Source organism: Heterodontus francisci, chromosome 42, assembly GCF_036365525.1.
Source record: "Heterodontus francisci isolate sHetFra1 chromosome 42, sHetFra1.hap1, whole genome shotgun sequence".
Lineage (NCBI taxonomy): Eukaryota > Metazoa > Chordata > Chondrichthyes > Heterodontiformes > Heterodontidae > Heterodontus > Heterodontus francisci.
The window spans coordinates 29,962,070-29,983,483 of record NC_090412.1 but is presented as its reverse complement, the minus strand read 5'-3'; the positions used below and the strand labels follow the sequence as shown (position 1 = coordinate 29,983,483).

At 44.3% G+C, this 21,414-nt stretch overlaps 1 protein-coding gene across 2 annotated transcripts in view; it reads left to right on the top strand.

Moving 5' to 3' along the window:
- The window catches only part of bms1 (BMS1 ribosome biogenesis factor), an 83,536-nt gene that overhangs the window by 42,391 nt on the left and 19,731 nt on the right, over positions 1-21,414 (top strand). For both annotated transcript variants that reach the window (XM_068020285.1, XM_068020284.1), the window contains exons 10-12: positions 6,180-6,826; positions 15,078-15,176; positions 18,534-18,688. In XM_068020285.1, the coding sequence (XP_067876386.1) occupies positions 6,180-6,826; positions 15,078-15,176; positions 18,534-18,688 (901 nt within the window). The remainder of the gene's footprint in view (positions 1-6,179; positions 6,827-15,077; positions 15,177-18,533; positions 18,689-21,414) is intronic.

Genomic DNA, 21,414 nt, shown 5'->3' with positions numbered 1-21,414 from the left:
CAGAAATTTGCTATTGGGGAGCCATTGTTTTTGGTCACTGCCACAAATTGCATTTCCTCATCACTGACTCCATCCTTCTCCCTGGCAGCTGTCTGAAGCTGAGCCAGGTTGTTCGCAACCTTGATATTGTATTTGACCCTGAGATTCTAACCAGATATCCACATTCTCACTAAGACCTCCTGCTTCCATATCCAACATCACCTGATGCCAATCCTGCCTCAGCACATCTGCTGAAACCCTCATTCGTGCCTTGGTTACCACTAGACTATTCCAATGTTCTCCTGGCTGGCCTCTTTTCTTCCCTCCATAAACTTGTGCTCATCCAAAACTCTATTGCCCATAAGTTAATTGACACTAAATTGTGTTCACCCATTGGCCTACACTGGCTCTTGATCCGGCACGTCTCAGTTTTAAAATTCTCATCCATGTTTTGAAATTCCTCATTTGCCTTGCTGCTCCCTATCTCTAACTCATACAGCCCTAGAAGCCTTTGAGACCTCTGCAATCCCATCATAATATCTTGAGCATTCCTGATTTTAATTGCTTTATCATTGGCCATGCTTTCGGCTGCCTTGGCCCTAAGCTGTGGCATTCCCTCCCTAAATCTCTCTGCCTCTCTACCTCCCTTTCCTCCTCTTAAGATCCTCAAAACCTACCTCTTTGACCAAGCTTTGGTCATTTGACTTGATATCTATCTCCTTATGTGAGTCGGTATCAGTTTTTAATGCTCCTGTGAAGTACCTTGGGATGTGTTGCTATGTTAAAGGTGCTATATAAATACCAGTTGTCTTTGTTAAGTACCTAGCAACTCTTGAGTTATCTCTGTCATTCATAACTAATGTCAGATGTGCTGAAATTAAGAGCTGATGTATTTCTTTGCCTCTAACTTCGAGACTGACATTCTGTCCAGCTTCACTTCAGCTGTCAGACCTAACTCAGCTTTAACCTCACAATTCTGTGATAAAGCAATAGCTTTGTTCCTATCACAACCCCAGCGCTTAGCAGGCTAAAATCTTCCATTAAAACTCTCCTTGTGCATTCTTGACTGCCTTCAGCTCCAGAATACTCAATTATCCCTCCTAGGCCCTGCTTCATTATACATTACATCTCACCTCAAAGTCCTCCATAAACTCTTCCTCTTTAACTTGCCTCCCCTAGTCCTCCAGTACTTTTTAAAGTTCATTCTTGTGATGTGGGCATTGCTGGCAAAGCCAGCATTTATTGCCCATCCCTTATTACTCTTGAGAAGTTGGTGGTGAGCTACCACCTTGAACCACTGCAGTCTGTGTGGTGACTGTACTCCCACGGTGTTACTATCTAGGGGGGGGTTTCTGGATTTTGATTGAGCAATGAAAGAGGAATGGTGACGTGTACAAGTCAGGATAGTGTGTGACTTGTAGGGAAACTTGGAGGAGCTGGTGTTCCCATGCACCTGGTGCCCTTGTCCATCTGGGGCGGAAGCTGTCGGTTTGTGGGGTACTGTCAAAGGTGTGTTGCTGCAGTACATCCTGTAGATAGTGCGCACTGCAACCAAAGTGCACCGGTGGTGGAAGGGGGGAATATTTAGGCGAGTGGATAAAGTGCCAATCGATTAGACTGCTTTGTTTTGGATGGCGTCAAGCTTCTTGAGTTTTCAAGCTGCACCTATCAGAGTAAGTGGGGAGTCGGGAGGTGAGCCACTCTGCACAGAGTACTCAACTTCTGGCCTGCTCCAGTAGCCATGGCATTTATGTGGTGGCCAGTTAAGTTTATGGTGGAGGATTTTGTGATGGTAATGTCAGAGGTGGTTAGACTAAAATAAAAGCACAATTCTGCAGATGCTGGAAATCTGAAATAAAAACAAAGTGCTGGAAATACTCAGCAGGTCAGGCAGCATCTGTGCAGAGAGAAGCAGAGTTAACGTTTCTGGTCTGAATCCAGTTCTGATGAAAAGTCACAGTCCTGAAACGTTAACTCTGCTTCTCTCCACAGATGCTGCCTGACCTGCTGAGGTGGTTAGACTCTTTCTTTCTTTGGAGATGGTCATTACCTGGCACTCGTGGGCATGAATGTTACTTGCCACTTATGAACACATACCAGAGTATTGTCCTGGTCTTGCTGTATGAAGACATAGACTGCTTCATTACCCGAGAAATTGCGAGTGGAGCTGACACTACAATCCTCAACAAACAGCCCCACTTCTGACCTTATTTTAGAGGCAAGGTTATTGATGAAGCAGCGGCCTAGCACGCTGCCCTGAGAAACTCGTGCAGCGATGTCCTGGGATTGAGATGTGAGACGACTTTTTGAAAAGAGGGACAGTGATGTTTCAACACAAAGCATTTTCTCTATGCTGGTTGATTTCTTGTAAAGCAGAGAAGTTACGTATAACTTGTACAGAACCTTTGCTAGACTGCACTTCGAATACCGTGAACAGTACTGGTCGTCAGAAGATAAAAAGTTCGGGTCTCTTGCTGTCAGTAAGGTCCTGCGCATGCGCAGTCTCCGTTTTTGGCAGGACTAGTTTGTGCATGTACATGAAAACATCATCGCGTACTGGAATGGCATCCAGCCCCCACCACCTGGCAGGAACCCACCTTCCTCCCTCCATCAGTCTCTCGCTTGCAGTCTCCCACCCCTCCCCTGCCTATCCCAATCTTGCCACTCTCCCTCCCCCGCCACCCCCGAGCTTCACCAGATGACCTCTCAGCTTTACAAAATTTGCTTTTCTCCAATTTATAAGTTTTACTCCTGTTCCATCCTTGTTCTTTTCCATAATAATGCTAAACCTAACTGTATTACGGTCACTATCTCCAAAATAGGCACCCACTGCTCTTTCATGCACTTGTCCAGCTTCAATTTCTAAGACTAAATCTAGAATTGTGCCCCCTCTCATTGGGCTTGTTACATACTGGCTAAACAAGTTCTCTTAAAGAGGTGACCTGATAGAGGTCTTCACCATTATGAAAGGGTTTTATGGTGTAGATGGAGAGATAATGTTTCCACTTGTGGGTGAGACCAGAACCAGAGGCCATCAATATAAGACAGTCACTAATGAATCCTTAGGGAATTCAGGAGAAATATCTGTACCCAGAGAGTGGTGAGAATGTGGAACTTGTTACCACATGGAGTAGTTGAGGCAAATAACATAGATGCATTTAAGAGGAAGCCAGATAAGCACGTGAAGGAGAAAGGAATAAAAGGATACGTTGGGATTAGAGGAAGACGGGGTGAAGCATCAACTCCAGCTTGTGGAGCAGAATGGCCTCTCTCTCTGCTGTAAATAACATGCACCTGTGATTTACTGTTGACTAGCTCGTAGACAATTAAAATTGGTTACTGTTAGCCTTTGCAAATAAAAATTGTGATTTGGTATGCCAAAACATTCATTGCTTTTAAATGTGTTGCTGTTGAAGAAAAGGATGTTTCATATACTCGGGGGCTGTGGGGTCAGTTTAAAGAAATAGTAATGTTGAAACTGAGGAGACTCCATTGTGTAGAACCAATGGAGCACCTCCATTAATTTGCCAATCTTCAATACTCTTGTCAGGGAGAGAGTTGAGGGAGTGGTGGAGAATCCTGTTTCCTTGCCAATGTTCACAGCCAGTTTCTCCCCCAATTCTCTTCTGGCCTGAATATATCTCCCTACAGACTTTGGGCACACTTTTTGCCTTGTGCAATTAGCGATTTTTGAGTCTGCAACCAGGAGGGATATTATGGCTGGCCTCGCCTGAAATCCACACTAGCCATTTCTGGCAGGGGTTGGTGGGAAGTAACCAGATTGGATTTTCCCCTTCCCTAACCCAGAGGCACTGGGGATAGCTATGTTTCAGCTATCATGCTAGATGTGATCTGCTAATTTACAGACTAAGGATTGACTCTGGGACCTTTTAGTCTGTGGGTCAGTAGCACACCTGAGAATGTCTTTATCCAATAAGCTATTGAGCAAACTTGCCACTTCTTAATAGAATGTTTCAGCACACAAACAGACCATTCAGCACAATTGGCCTGTGTGCTGTGCTCCAGATGTCCTAGTATCTTATTCTGGGATTGTACTAAAGAACAAAGAACAGTACAGCACAGGAACAGGCCATTTGGCCCTCCAAGCCTGGCCGATCTTGATGCCTGCCTAAACTAAAACCTCTGCACTTCTGGGAACCGTATCCCTCTATTCCCATCCTATTCATGTATTTGTCAAGATGCCTTTTAAACATCGCTATCGTACCTGCTTCCACCACCTCCCCCGGCAGTAAGTTCCAGGCACTCATCACCCTCTGTGTAAAGAACTTGCCTCGCACATCCCCTCTAAACTTTGCCCCTCTCACCTTAAACCTATGTTCCCTAGTAACTGACTCTTCCGCCCTGGGGAAAAGCTTCTGACGATCCACTCTGTCCATGCCACTCATAACTTTGTAAACCTCTATCGTGTCGCCCCTCCACCTCCGTCGTTCCAGTGAAAACAATCCGAGTTTATCCAACCTCTCCTCATAGCTAATGCCCTCCAGACCAGGCAACATCCTCGTAAACCTCTTCTGTACCCTCTCCAAAGCCTCCACATCCTTCTGGTAGTGTGGCGACCAGAATTGCACGCAATATTCTAAGTGTGGCCTAACTAAGGTTCTGTACAGCTGCAGCATGACTTGCCAATTTTTATACTCTATGCCCCGACTGATGAAGGCAAGCATGCCGTATGCCTTCTTGACTACCTTATCCATCTGCATTGCCACTTTCAGTGACCTGTGGACCTGTACGCCCAGATCTCTTTGCCTGTCAACACTCCTAAGGGTTCTGCCATTTACTGTATACTTCCCACCTGTATTAGATCTTCCAAAATGCATTACCTCACATTTGTCCGGATTAAACTCCATCTGCCATTTCTCCGCCCAAGTCTCCAACCGATCTATATCCTGCTGTAACCTCTGACAATCCTCATCACTATCCGCAACTCCACCAACCTTTGTGTCGTCCGCAAACTTACTAATCAAACCAGCTACATTTTCTTCCAAATCATTTATATATGCTACAAACAGCAAAGGTCCCAGCACTGATCCCTGCAGAACACCACTAGTCACATCCCTCCATTCAGAAATGCACCCTTCCACTGCTACCCTCTGTCTTCTATGACCGAGCCAGTTCTGTATCCATCTTGCCAGCTCACCTCTGATCCCGTGTGACTTCACCTTTTGTACCAGTCTGCCATGAGGGACCTAGTCAAAGGCTTTACTGAAGTCCATATAGACAATATCCACTGCCCTTCCTTCATCAATCATCTTCGTCACTTCCTCAAAAAACTCAATCAAATTAGTAAGACACGACCTCCCCTTCACAAAACCATGCTGCCTCTCGCTAATAAGTTTGTTTGTTTCCAAATGGGAGTAAATCCTGTTCCGAATAATCCTCTTTAATAGTTTCCCTACTACTGACGTAAGGCTCACCGGCCTATAATTTCCTGGATTTTCCTTGCTACCCTTCTTAAAGAAAGGAACAACATTTGCTATTCTCCAGTCCTCTGGGACCTCACCTGTAGCCAATGAGGATACAAATATTTCTGTCAAGGCCCCAGCAATGACTTCAGCTCCATAAAATAGCCTGTATTTCATGCTGGTGAATGATGAGAAAAAAAGATTCACCGGAACCAACCTGTTGGTCAGTTCCTACTTGAAATGAGAATTTTCAGTTTCTTTTCCCTTTTCCCATTATAAATGTTTACATAATGATTTTCAGTATTAAATGGTCACAAAAGGGTTGACTCAGTCTTGATACAGGCTGTAATGTGGACAGAATTTTTAAAAACAATTTGTATTTTTTGATACATATTTACTTGTTAGTCTTTTTTTTTAACAGTTTTGCTTAGAAGTTTAAACCTGTAATCATCTGAGGTGATGCAGTGTCATTCATTAGCGACTGAAAGATTCTGTGAAGACATTGGAATAAATCCAGTGGCATGAAAATGGGTGGGGATTTCTGTACAAGATGCTTGAACATGTTATTGACTGTTTGCCACATAGTGAGGATAGTGAAGTCACTGCCCAAGATGCAGGGAGTTGGGACTTGACAATGAAAGTGATCTAAGACGCAAAAGCTGACACACTGTAAGCAAATGGAGCAATGTGTTTGTCCTGTTCCTGGCACAGGCTAAATGTGGAAACCAATTTTCTGTAACAAAACTATTAAAATTCCAAATTCTGTCCATAAAACAGGTGCACAATGCCGAAAGAGGAGAAGCTGATTGACCCAGAGAGTGGACGGGTGCGACGCAGAGCTGTCTTTGATGATGATGAAGAATTGAATGAAAGTGAGGACCAAGAGAATGATTCTGAAAGTGGGGAAGAAGCAGAGAATGAAAGTGAAGAAGAGGTTGGCAATCAGGACCAAATTGATTGTGAAAGAGAAACTTATCCTGAACCCCACACAGTCTCGAAACTGGGGGAAGTTACAGTTGAAAGACCAGTATTTGCAGATGGTGATGACGACTTTGACTTGGATGCAGAGGCAACTGATGAGGAAGATAATGAGTCTGATGATGAGGAACAGGACTTGACTGGTGATTCTGAAGAAGTTTTTGTGAATTCTAGTAATAAAAAGGCGAAGGGGTCAGTGGCAAAAATAGATTTGCAAAGGACTTTGAATGGCAGACAGATAGATGAGGAAATAACTTTATGCTTGGAGATAGATACTTCTGATGAAGGTGAAGAAGATTTGGACTCCACAGTGGACCTGACACAAGAAAAAAAATTGAGTGATCCAGAGAGATCAGAGAGCAAGGTCCTGAAACGAACAAGCAATGACATTGAAGAACTTAAGGAAGATGATGAAGAAACGATCAATTCAAGTCTAGAAACCACAGGTACTTCAGGTTATTTCTGGACCCGTTTGAACAAGATGTTGCTTCGGACTTTATCTGTTGCATTTGGTTGAACAATTAAAACAGGCAAACCTTGCAGCCTTTAACATTAAATCCCTCCTGCCCATCGTCCCTGCCTCATCAGCTGACCTGTGCTGGATCCCAACATATTGAATTTTAAACCTTTGTCTTTAGACCAATCTGCTCCCTCATTCGTATTAAGAACAAAGAACAGTACAGCACAGGAACAGGCCATTCGGCCCTCCAAGCCTGTGCCGATCTTGATGCCTGTCTAAACTAAAACCTTCTGCACTTCCGGGGACTGTATCCCTCTATTCCCATCCTATTCATGTTTAAGAGGCATCTTGACAAATACGTCGCTATCGTACCTGCTTCCACTACCTCCCCCGGCAGCAAGTTCCAGGCACTCGCCACCCTCTGTGTATAAAAAAAAAAAACTTGCCTTGCACATCCCCTCTAAACTTTGCCCCTCGCACCTTAAACCTATGTCCCCTTGTAACTGACTCTTCCACCCTGGGAAAAAGCTTCTGACTATCCACTCTGTCCATGCCACTCATAACTTTGTAAACCTCTTATCATGTCGCCCCTCCACCTCCGTCGTTCCAGTGAAAACAATCCGAGTCTATCCAACCTCTCCTCATAGCTAGTGCCCTCCAGACCAGGTAACATCCTGGTAAACCTCCTCTGTACCCTCTCCAAAGCCTCCACGTCCTTCTGGTAGTGTGGCGACCAGAATTGCACGCAATATTCTAAGTGTGGCCTAACTAAAGTTCTGTACAGCTGCAGCATGACTTGCCAATTTTCATACTCTATGCCCCTTAATGGTAACAGACACCAAGCCAGAGGTGACAGAATTATGAAAGCTTGGTCAGAAAGGCTAAGGTTTTTAAAGGTGGATAGTGGGGTTAAAAAAAGCAGAAGAATTGAGAGTGGAGGGCTAAGGGGTAAGTTTTGTCCTCATCACCTCAGTCCTAGAGTTTTTTTGATGTCGTCCCCTGTCCCCTTCACCCTGTCATTGTTGACATACCCCTCAGCCCTCCACTCTCTCAATTCTTCTGCTTTTTTTAATCCCTCTAGCCACCTTTAAAAACCATAGCCATTTCTGACCAAGCTTTCTCACCTCTGGCCTGGAGTCTGTTACCATTGATTTACTCTGTTTCCCTGTTGTGTAAAGTGCTTTGGTGAATTTTCTTCATTAAAGGCACAAAGAATCAGCAGATTAAGAACTGGAACCCCAGGATTGCTCATCACTCGTCGCTGCTCGGTGTGGTTAAGTTGATCAGTTATTGGACAAAAATAGATCTTTTTTGGTAGGCTTGCGTCTGGACACTTTTTAGAAATTGCACAGTCGTTAACTCTAAATTTTTTTATATAAAGAACCTACTACAAGTTTAAAATGGTGAACTGGAGGTGTGGCGGGGTTGGTGGGGGGGGGGTGCGGTGTGCTCCCAGGCTGTTGGAGGCGGGGCGCAGGAAAGAGGACGTCCAACTGGTAACCCAATGTCTTTCTGCTTCGCTCTGGATTTCCTTGGGTGGGTTGCCAGCGCAGAGGGGAACCACGTGGGTGAAACGCGCAACCAATTAGAACAGTTAAGCCAATGAAGAGCCATTTTGCACATGTAGTGGCTCTTTCCCACTGGCGCAAGAGTTTCATGCTGTGTCAACTAGGCTGAAGGTAAGGAAGGCGAGTACACAGCGGGCAGTTAGTGAGGGCTCAGCCCACCATCATTGCAGCACCATAAAGGGGGAAAGCAGCCAGCCATAGTGTAACTTTAACTGATGGGAGAAACTCCTTGAGGCAAGTAGTTTGGAGCAAGAGGAACTTGGTGTCATTTTATTGAGACCAGTTGGAGAGATAAATGGCTGTATTGACCTTTTAAGGCTGTGTCCTTACAAAGGGACATGGGTTCCACGTATTCTGAGGCTGGCTGGCCTACTGTTGCCGTCCTTTGGAAAGAGCACCTGCCTCCATGCCCTCACATCTTCCACCTGAAGTACCGCATTTGTGATTTCCCCTTCTGGCATCCTTCTTCCTTCTCTTTTTGCTTCTCCAAATATGTTAGCCACAGCTCACACTTCTGCCACTGTACATGCTGCCAGTGTCCCTTTTTAAATAATCAACCCTCATTTGGGCTTCTGACTGCTCTGCCTGCCTGCTGCACCTAACTGGTTGCCAAACCCTGGCTGGCCCCCCAAAAATTCATCTAGAAGACCAGCAATGCCTTGATTTTAAAATTCTCATCCTTGTTTTCAAATCCCTCCATGGTCTCACCGTCCCCTCTGTAACCTCCCCAGCCCCAGAACCTTCTGAGATATCTGTGCTCCTTTAATTCTGGCCTCTTGACCATCCCCAATTTTAATTGCTCCACCATTGGTGGCCATGCCTTCAGCTGCCTGGGCCCTAAACTCTGGAAATCCCTCTCTCGACCTCTCCGCCTCCCTACCTCGCTTTCTATCTTTAAAGCTGTCCTCAAAACCAACTCTTTGACCAAGCTTTTGGTCATCTGCCCTAATATCTCCTTTTGTGGTTCTGTCATATTTTGTTTTATAATGCTTCTGTGAAGCGCCTTGGGACATTTTATTACATTAATATGAACATACAAATTAGGAGCAGGAGTACGCCATTCAACCCCTTCGAGCCTGCTCCGCCATTTAATAAGATCATGGCTGATCTGATTGTGACCTCAACTCCACTTTCCCGCCTACTTCGATACCATTTGACTCCCTTGTTAGTCAAGAATTTATCTACCTCTGCCTTAAAAATATTCAATGACCTTGCCGCCACCACACTCTGCAGAAGAGAGTTCCACAGAATCTCAACCCTCAAAGAAAAAATTCTCCTCATCTTCATCTTAAATGGGCGACCCCTTATTTTTAAACTCTGTCCCCTAGTTCTAGTCTCTCCCACAAGGGGAAACATCCTTTCAGCATCCACCCTATCAAGTCCCTTCGGGATGTTATGTGTTTCAATAAGATCACGTTTCATTCTTCTAAACGCCAATGGATACAGACCCAACCTGTCTAACCTTTCTTCATAAGGTAACACCACGCATCCCAGGCATCAGTTGAGTGAACTTTCTCTGAACTGCCTGTAATGCTATATATCCTTTCTTAAATAAGGAAACCAAGACTCTACACTGTACTCCAGATGTGTTCTCACCAATACCCAATACAACTGTAGCAAAACATCTCTACTTTTATATTCCATTCCCCTTGAAATAAATGACAACATTCCATTTGCCTTTCTAATCCCTTGCTGTATCTGCGTGCCAACCTTTTGTGGTTGTACCAGGACACCCAGATCCCTCTGTACCTCAGATTTCTGCAGTCTCTCTCATTTTAAATAATATGCTGCTTTACTATTCTTCCTGCCAAAATGGATTTGTTCACATTTTTCCACATTAAACTCCATTTGCCAAATTTTTGCCCACTGACTTAACCTACCTATATTCCTTTGCAGATTCCTTATGTCCTCTTCGCAATTTACTTTCCTACCTATCTTTGTGCCATCAGCAAATTTAGCAACCATACATTGTTTGTAAATAGTTGAGGTCCCAGCACTCATGCTTGTGGCACTCCACTTGTCACATCTTGCAAAACTGAAAATGACCCATATATGCTTACTCTGTTTCCTGCTAACTAACCAATCCTCTGTCCATGTTAATATGTTACTCCCAATGCCATCCGCTCTTATTTTGCTTTGTAACCTTTGATGTGGCACCTTGTCAAATGCCTTCTGGAAATCTAAGTAGAGCACATCCACAGCCTCCCCTTTATCCACATTGTTACTTTCTCAAAGAACTCCAATAAATTAGTCAAACACGATTTCCCTTTCATAAAATCATGTTGACTCTGCCCGATTACAGTGAGATTTTCTAAGTGCCCCGCTATAAACTCCTTCATCATAGATTCCAGCATTTCTCATCTGCAGATGTTAAGCTAACTGGCCTGTAGTTTCCTGCTTTCTGTCTCTTCCCTTTCTTGAACAGAGGAGTCACATTCGCTATTTTCTTATCCAGAATCTAGGGAATTTTGGAAAATTAAAGCCGATGCATCTGTCTCAGCAGCCACTTCTTTTAAGACCCTAGGATGAAGTCCATCAGGACCTGGGGACTTGTCAGCTTTTAGTTCTAATAATGTTCGCAGTTTCCTTTCCCTAGTGATTGTTTTTTTTTAATAGAGATACAGCACTGAAACAGGCCCTTCGGCCCACTGAGTCTGTGCCGACCAACAACCACCCATTTATACTAACCCTACAGTAATCCCATATTCCCTACCTACACTAGGGGCAATTTACAACGGCCAATTTACCTATCACCTGCAAGTCTTTGGCTGTGGGAGGAAACCGGAGCACCCGGGGAAAACCCACGCGGTCACAGGGAGAACTTGCAAACTCCACACAGGCAGTACCCAGAATCGAACCCGGGTCCCTGGAGCTGTGAGGCTGCAGTGCTAACCACTGCGCCACTGTGCCGCAGAGGGTATCTCTCTCCCCTTTCACCTCCTGATTCACAATTATTTCTGGGAAGTTATTCGTATCCTCTACAATGAAGACAGATGCAAAAATCTGTTCAATTCTATCGGCCATCTCCTTATTTTCCATTATTAATGCTCCAGACACACACTAGAGGACCAACGCACACTTTTCTTTTTTTTTTCCTTTTTAAATACTTGTAAAAACTCTTACTATCTGTCTTTCTATTTCAAGCTAGCTTTCTCCTGTACTATAATTTCTCCCTGAAAGAACAGTACAGCACAGGAACAGGCCATTCGGCCCTCCAAGCCTGCGCCAATCTTGATGCCTATCTAAACTAAAACCTTCTGCACTTCCGGGGTCCGTATCCCTCTATTCCCATCCTATTCAGTATTTGTCAAGATGCCTTTTTAAATGTCGCTATCGTACCTGCTTCCACCACCTCCCCCGGCAGCAAGTTCCAGGCACTCACCACCCTCTGTGTGAAAAAAAAACTTGCCTCGCACATCCCCTCTAAACTTTGCCCCTCTCACCTTAAACCTATTATTAACCTTTTAGTCATTCTTTGTGGCTCTTTACATTCTGCCCAATCTTCTGACCTGCCACTCATCATTGTGGAATTATAGAATCATAGCAAGTTTAAGGCACAGAAAGAGGCCACTTGGCCCATCGTGTCTGTGCTGGCCGAAAAATGATCCACCCATTCTAATCCCACCAGCTTTTCATCCATAGCCCTGCAGATTACAGCACTTGAGGTGCATATCCAGACTCCTTTTGAATGAGTTGAGGGTCTCTGCCGCAACTACCCTTTCAGGCAGTGAGTTCCAGACCCCCACCAGCCTCTAGGTGAAAATGTTTTCCCTCATCTCCCCTCTAATTTTTCTACCAATCACTTTAAATCAATGCCCCCCCCCCCCAGCCCCCAGTCACTGACCTTGATCTCCACTCTACCCAGGCCCCTCAAAATTTTGTACATTTCGATCATCTCCCCTCAGCCTTCTACAACCCTAGCCTATCCAAACTTTCCTCATAGCTGTATTTTTCCAGGCCTGGCAACATCCTCATAAATCTCCTCTCTACCCTCGTGAGTGCAATTATATCCTTTCTGTAATGGGGTGACCAGAACTGCACGCAGTACTCAAGTTGTGGCCTGACCAATGAGTTATACAGTTCCAGCATAACCTCCCTGCTCTTATATTCTAAACCTTGGCTAATAAAGGGAAGGATTCCCTCTGCTGCCTTAACCACCTTATCGACCTGTCCTGCTACCTTCAGGGATCTGTGGACATTCACTCCAAGGTCCCTCACTCCCTCTGCACCTCTCAGTATTTTCCCATTAATTGTCTATTCCTTTGCCTTGTTTGACCTCTCCAAATGCATCACCTCACGCTTCTCCGAGTTGAATTCCATTTGCCACTTTTCTGCTCATCTGACCAGACCATCAATATCTTCCTGCAGTCTACAGCTATCCTCCTCACTATCTACCACAGGGCCAATCTTTGTGTCATCTGCAAACCTCTTGATGCCCCCTACATTTATGTCCAAATCGTTAATATAGACCACAAAAAGCAGGGGACCCAGTACTGAGCCCTGCAGAACGCCACTGGAAACAGCCCTCCAGTCACTAAAACACCCATCAACAATTACCCTTTGTTTCCTGCCACTGAGCCAATTTTGTATCCACCTTGCTGCATTTCCCTGGATCCCATGGGATTTTATTTTTTTAACCAGTCTGCCATGTGGGACCTTGTCAAAAAGCCTTGCTAAAATCCATGTAGACTACATCAACTGCACTACCCTCATCTATCTTCCTTGTTGCTTCTTCAAAAGATTCAATTAAGTTGGTCAAACAAGATATTTCCTTAGTAAATCCATGCTGACTATCCTTGATTAACCTGTGCCTTTCTAAGTGACAGTTTATCCTGTATTTCAGAATAGATCCCAATAATTTGCCCACTACTGAGGCTAGACGGTCTATCCGTTGCTCCCTCTTTAAACAGAGGTACAACATTAGCAGTTCTCCCAATCCTCCGGCACCATACCTGTATCCAGTGAGGACTGGAAAATGAGGGTCAGACCTTCTGCTATTTCCCCTCTCGCTGCTTTTAACAGCCTGGGGTACATTTCATCCGGCTCTGGTGAGTTATCAACTTTCAAGGATGCTAATTCCATTAATACTACTTCTCTCCCTGTGTTTATCACATCCAATACTTCACACTCCTCCTCCTTAACTACAATTTTTCCATCGTCCCCCTGTTTTGTGAAGACAGACGCAAAGTTTTCATTAAGAACCATACCAACATCTTCCGCCCCTACACATAGGTTACCTTTTTGGTCTTTTATGGGTCCTAATCTCCTTTTCTTTTTGAGATATACAGCACTGAAACAGGCCCTTTGGCCCACCAAGTCTGTGCCAACCAACAACCACCCATTTATACTAATCCTACATTAACCCCATATTCTCTACCACATCCTACCACCTACCTACACTAGGGGCAATTTACAATGGCCAATTTACCTATCAACCTGCAAGTCTTTGGCTGTGGGAGGAAACCGGAGCACCCGGCAGAAACCCACGCAGACACGGAGAACTTGCCAACTCTGCACAGGCAGTATCCAGAACTAAACCCGGGTCGCTGGTGCTGTGAGGCTGCATTGCTAACTACTGTGCCACTGTGCCGCCCCTTAGTTATCTTCTTACTCTTAATGTATTGATAAAATGTCTTTGTGTTCACCTTGATTTCCCCTACTACCACTACGTTCCTGTTGGCTCCTCCCATTTGAATGGCTTCCTGTATCATGGTGACATGATCAGTTTGCTCATCCACCATTCAGCCCCCGCTTTCATCCATTCAAGTTGCAAGAACCTTTTGGACAATTGCAAAGGCTGAAGCTCCTCTACTTCTACATTCTGGGCCCCCATACCTGCCTCACTTGCAGTCATACCTTCCTGTCCCTGACCATGGACCAAATCAGAAGACCCTATCCTAAGAGATGTGACCGCCTCCTGATACAAGGTGTCCAGGTAACTTTTCCCCTCCCTAATGCATTGCAGTGTCTGCAGCTCAGCCTCCAGCTCACTGACTCTGAGCTGAAGTTCCTGCAGCCGCAGACACTTACAGCAGACGTGTTTGCCCTGGATCACACTGGCATCCAGAAGCTCCCACATCATGCAGTCGCAACACATCAACTGCCCTGCCATTTCTATTATGTGGTAATTAATTTATTTACTTGTCTTACAATTAATAAACCCTGGTGCTCTCAATAAGCTTTATTACTGCTCGTAAACTTCTCTAATACTAATAAAATATACAATTACTGATAAATTACCTGAGTTTTGAAAGAGAAAGCTCTTGGACCGCTCTCCTCAAAGCAGCAAATCTCACCAGCCTATCGGTTTATGACTTTGCTGTGATTTGAGTTCCTGTGCTGTTTCTAATCTTTCTTCCCCCCACACCCCCCCCCCCCTCCCCCTTCCCCTTCCCGATGTGCTCTGCCATTAAAGGTGCTATATAGATATCGGTTGTTTTTGCTTATTGGTGGCACTATGAAGAATCATATGTGAATGAACCTTCCAGTGACAGCTCAGTATTTCCTCTCTTCTCCCCCTCCTCCAGCCTACTCTGTCTAATATTCTCATTTGTTCTTGGCCCCTTCTTCCTCTTGTGTCTTTCCAGCATTTTCTGTTTATATTTCTATTTTCCAGAATCTGCAGTATTTTGCCTTTGTATGAATACATTTGCTTTCTTATTTCTGAAGGATCATTGAAGTGGAAAGAAGGACTAGCACAGCGAGCAGCTGATGTCTTCTTAAAGCAGCAGTCGGCTGTAAACCTCCGGAAACTGGTCTACGGAACAGGTATAGAAGCATAGAATAGTACCTGGCAAACTGGTCAGAAAAGTAAATGCCCATTGGATCCAAGGGAAAGTTGGATCCAAAATTGGCTCAGTGGCGGGAAGCAGAGGATAATGTTTGGGTGTTTTTATGCTTGGAAGGCTGTTTCCAGTGCGATTCCGCAGGTACTTGGTCCCTTGTTCCTCGTGGTGTATATCAGTGACTTAAATTTAAATGTAGGGCGCGTGGTTAAGAAATTTGCTAGTAATACAAAAACTTGGCTCTGTAGTTGATGGTGAGGAAGAAAGCTGTATGCTGCAGGAAGATATCAATGGACTGGTCAGGTGGACAGAAAAGTGGTAAATGGAATTCAGTCCAGAGAAGTGTGAGGTAATGCATATGGGGAGGACAAACCAGGCAAGGCAGTACACAACAAATGTTAGGATTCAGAGAAGTGTAGAGGAACAGAGGGATCTTGGAGTGCATGTCCACAGATCCCTGAAGATAGGGCAAGTCGATAAGGTGGTTAAGAAGGCATATGGGATATTTTCCTTTATCTAAGGCTTAGAATATAAGAGCAGGGAGGTTATGCTACAACTGTATAAAACGCTAGTTTGGCCACAGCTGGAGTACTGCGTACAGTTCTGGTCACTGCATTATGGGAAGGATGTGATTGCAATAAAGAAGGGAGATATGAGAATGTTGCTCGGAATGGAGAATTGTAGCTTTAGGAAGGATTGGGTAGGCTAGGGTTGTTCTCTTTGGAACAGAGGAGGATGAGGTGTATAAAACTACAAGTAGCCTAGATAGAGTGGATAGAAAGGTCCTCTTTCACTCTGCAGAGGGGTCTGTAAGCAGTGGGCATAGATTTAAAGTAATTGGTAGAAGGACCAGAGGGGAGTCGAGGAGAAATCTTTTTGCCTGGAGGGTGGTGGGGATCTGGAACTCACTGTCTGAAAGGTTGGTAGAGGCAGAACCCTTCATTACTTTTCAAGAGTACTTGGATATGCACTTGAATGGCTGTAACCTACGTGACCACAGACCGAAAGCTGGATAATGGGATTAAGCTGGATAACATTTTTTTTTGGCCAGCACAAACGTGATGTAAGTTTCTTTGATTCTGTGATTCTATACAGCACAGAAGGAGGCCATTCAGCTCTTTGTGTCTGTGCTGGCTCTTTCGAAGAGCAAGCCAGTTAGTCTGACTCCCTCCGCTCTTTCCCCTAGTTCCCATAATTTTTACTCCAAAGCATTTGTCCAATTCCCTGTTGAAAGTTACTACTGAATTTGTGTCCACCACCCAATCAGGCAGTGCATTCTAAATCTTAATCACTCATTGCATGAAAAATGTTTTTCCCCATGTCTGTTTTATTTTTGCCAGTCACCTTAAATCTGTGCCTGCTATTGGAAATATTATCATATTTACTCTATCTAAATCCTTCATGATTTTAAACACCTCTAACAAATTTCCTATTCGGCTTCTCGATTGTAAGGAGAACAACCCTGGTTTCTCTACTCTATCCACGTAACTGTAATCCTCGTGCCTGGAACCAATTTAATAAGTACCCTCTCCAAAGCCTTCACGTCATTCCTAAAGTGTGTTGCCAGCTGGGGCCAAACTAGTGTTTTATCTCGGTTTAGCACCATTTCCTGCCCGTTGCATTTTATGCCTCTATTTATAAGCCCAAGATCATATATGCTATATGTTAATAAACTGTTTTGTCAACCTGTCCTGCCTCCTTCAAAGATTTGTGCACAAGCACCCCCAGGTTTCTGTCATCTTGCACCCCTTTTAAAATAGTACCATTTAGCATATATTCTCTCTCCTTGTTCTTGGTACTAAAATGTATCGCCTCTCTTTTCTGCATTGAATTTCATCTACCATCTATCCACCCATTTCACCAGCCTGTCTATGTCCTCTTGGAGTCTTCTATGTTCCTCACTGTTTACTGCACCTCCAAGTTTCATGTCATCTGTATATTTTGAAATTGAACCCCCAACTGCATGCCATTAATGTGCATCAAACAATGTATATCAAAGCTCGTACTAAACATTGGGAAACTCCACTGTATACCCCTCTCAGCCCAAAAAACAGCCAATCACCACAACTGTTCCCTAACCAGTAGCCAATTTTTGTATCCATCCCGCTATTGCCCTTTTTTATTTCATTGGCTACATGGTGCATTATCAAATGCCTTTTGAAAGGTCGTATACATTGTACAATATCAACTGCACTGCCGTCATCCACTCTGTTACCTCATCAAAAAACTCAATTGAATTAGTTAAGCATGATTTTCCCTGAACACATCCATGCAGCCTCCTTTATTAGTTCATGCTTATTCAAGTGGCTGTTAATTGTTTCTAAAGACTTTCCCCACCACTGACATTAAACTGATTGGCCTGTAATTGCCAGATTTATCCTTACACCCTTGTTCAAAAAAGGGGACAACATTTGAAATCCTCCAAACCTTTGGCACCATCCCGGTATCTAAGGAGAATTGGAAGATTGTAGCCAGCACCTCGGCAATTTCCACCTTTTGATTCCCTCAGCACTCTAGGATGCATCCCACCTGGACCGGGTGACTTATTCACTTGAAACACTGCCAGCCTTTTTAATACCTCCTCGAATTATATTTATCGCACCCGTAACCCAGCTATCCAGCTGATTTATTATTTTTTTAATGTTTTTGGTGAATATTGTGCTGATCAAGGAATAGAACTCTCTCAATTTCAATCACCAAAAACCACCCAGGTTGAGCACAGTTTAACACATTTCCACTGTCACCTCCTGTGGTCTCTGAGTGAGGCTGCAGATTAGGAGAGTTGTGTGTGGTGGAGTCTTGCGTCAGGTGCAGCCCAAACCTCATTTCACACAAGACCCTTGGAGTGAACTGTCTGGAGGCTTCAGCCCATCAGTCAGGACTGCATTTCAACCCAATTCCCAGAGAGTGTGGTGGAGGCAGGTACAATCAGGACTTTCCAAAGGGAATTTAATAAGCACCTGAAGAGAAAAAAATTGCAGGGCCATGGAGAAAGGATGGGCAGATGGGATGAGCTGAATTACTCTTGCAGAGAGCCAGCACAAACACAAAGGGCTGAATGGCCTCCTTCTGTGCTGTAACCATTCTATGATTCAAAGTAAAAGATGGGCATCAACCCCATTACAGCACCATATTTTTGTTAAAGGTGGCTAAATGCAGTTGAGAAAATGATCATGATCTAAATGAATAGAGGGGCTAGCCAGAAGGGCTGAGCAGCTTCCTCCTGGTCCTGTGTATCATTAATGTGCTGCAGACAATATCTATCACTGGCATTTTAAGGGGCTGATGGGCTCTTTTCATGGGAGTGAGATAAAATATTCCTTTTACATCTTTCTTTCAGTCAATGAAGACAAAGAGGAAGATGAGGAAGGTGATGATACATTGGGAGGAATCTTCCACATTAGCAGACCTGACAAAGGATCCAAAAGGAAGGGCAGTGGCCTGGATTCCTCAGTATTTCCTGTTAAAAACCCTCGTGACTGGGACTTAGAAGAGGTGAGGCCATCAGCAGAAAATGATAAATTGTGGAGTGGATTTTCTTTTAGCTGCCATAGTTTGAGTTCTGTTTTACTGCATTGTTCTGTGTTCCCGTGGTGCAGCTGTTTCCCTGCTTAATCTAAACATCTTCATTACATATCCTGGTTTCCAAGTCCAGCTCCCTGACCCCAGATACCATCCTGGTGAATAGGCAATGGATTTTCTCCAAGGTCAGTGTATCTCCCCTAAGGGACTGGTCCTAAGACTGAGCACAGTATTCCAGGTGAGACCTGACCAGCACACTATAGCTGTAGGTGTACAGCCATGCTTTTATCTTCTAAACTCCTTGTGATGGAGTCCCACATCTCCTGAGGTCACTGTTTAATCAGTGGGCTAGTGGAATGTCATGTGTGCCGAATTCCCAAATCTCTTTGTTTATTCAGTCCTCTCCTCTACTTTTGGTCCAGAGAGCCTTCCCATTTTTATAATCATATGCCCAAAATGTGCTGCCTTGCACTTTGAGTTAAACTGCTTTTACCATCATTCTGCCCACTTAGTCTATCTGTGTCTTGCAATCTTCTTCATTCCTTCATAATTCACTACATCACCATATGTGTTTGTACCTGGAGTATCAGACCAGCTGACATAGCGCTGTGGCGATTTTTAAAAGCCCTTTCCCCTGCTGGTTTAGTGGGTAAATGCACACATACTAATGCATAGAGCCTCTGTTCTCGTACACCAGTCGCTGAAGGTAAGCATGCAGGTGCAACAGGTGGTAAAGAAAGGCAAATGGTATGTTGGCCTTCATAGTGAGAGGATTCGAGTACAGGAGCAGGGATATCTTGCTGCAATTATACAGGGCCTTGGTGAGGCCACACCTAGAATATTGTGTGCAGTTTTGGTCTCCTTATCTGAGGAAGGATGTTCTTGCTATAGAGGGAGTGCAGCAATGGTTTACCAGACTGATTCCTGGGATGGCAGGACTGGCGTATGAGGAGAGATTGAGTCGGTTAAGATTATATTCGCTGGAGTTCAGAAGAGTGAGGGGGAATCTCATAGAAACCTATAAAATTCTAACAGGACTTGACAGGGTAGATGCAGGAAGGATGTTCCCGATGGTGGGGGAGTCCAGAACCAGGAGTCATAGCCTAAGGATATGGGGTAAACCTTTCAGGACTGAGTAGAGAAATTTCTTCACCCAGAGAGTGGTGAGCCTGTGGAATTCGCTACCACAGAAAGCAATTGAGGCCAAAACGTTGTATGTTTTCAAGAAGGAGTTAGATATAGCTCTTGGGTCGAAAGGGATCAAAGGATATGGGGGGAAAATGGGAACAGGTTACTGAGTTGGATGATAATGAATGGTGGAGCAGGCTCGAAGGGCCGAATGGCCTACTCCTTCTATTTTCTATGTTTCTATCAGGTCCTAGTGCCGGTCCCTGGGCTATGAGTTAAGGCTGTTTTTGTCTGTGGTGCTGGTATTAGAATTGGCTTCATTTTCTGTATGGAAGGGACGATGAACTGCTGCTGCTGACTACCATCAAGTGTAGATGTGAGCTGAGGATAGCGAAGGTTGAATCAGCATGCTGACTTTTCTTCGTGAGGTGCACGCTGTCAAACTGGTCCCAGGGAGTCCGCATCGGCAAGGAGTGAGAAATAATTTGAAGAAAAACCCAGATTCCAAAAACTGTATAGGAGCATTTACACACTCTGCATGTTCCTGTTTCTGGAAATGGGTATCTAATATTTCCTGAAGTCTTTTTTAACTCTGGTGAAGTCACTGAACAGTTAAAAGTAAACAGAAGAACGATGGAACATTTTAGTCTCCACGAGATATTCTTTCTGGCTTAACATTGCAGACTGGGTGTGCCCAATATCGTTTTTTAAATTCTTTTTCATGATGTGGGCTTTGCCGGCAAAGCCAGCATTTATTGCCCATCCCTATTTGCTCTTTACAACTGAGTGGCTTGCCAGGCCATTTCAGGTGGCAGTTAAGAGTCAACCGCATCTCTGAGAGTCTGGAGTTACAAGTAAGCCAGACCATGTAAGGATGGCAGATTTCCTTCCCTAAAGGACATTAGTGAGCCAGATGGGTTTTTAGGACAATCGATAGTTTCATGGCACCATTACTGAGACTAGCTTTCAATTCCAGATTTTTATTAATTAATTGAATGTAAATTCCACCAGCTGCTGTGGCTGAATTTGAACCCATGCCCTTGGGGCATTAGCTTGAGCCTCTGGACTACTTAATATCACTGACGTTACCACTATGCCACCGCCTCCCCATATTGTTTGCTGGATTGACACACAGAACCACTGTGAGTGCTTGCTGCTTAGTGGCTTTGTGAGGAGACTTGACAGTACATCTTTGTTCCACTTAGTCTATCGGACTCACTGTCAATGAGCATTTCTTTGCTTGCTCATAAACACAGCAATACTTTCTGCTTTTTAGCCATGTGCTGATAAGGTTTCTTGGCCATGAATTGGCATTATTCCCTTTCTTCCCACAGCTCTTGCTTTTTTTAATCAAAACGCAACTAAACAATTTGCATTTATAATGCCTTTAACATAAAACATCATAAGGCATTTCACAGGAGGATAAACAGACAAAAGTTGGCAAGGCATAGAAGGTGATATTAGGATGGCTAACTAAAAGCTTGGTCAAAAAGTCAGGTTTTAGGGAGTGCCAAAGCAGATGGTGAGGTGGAGAATTTGGGGAGGGAATTCCAGAACTTAAGGCTGCAGGC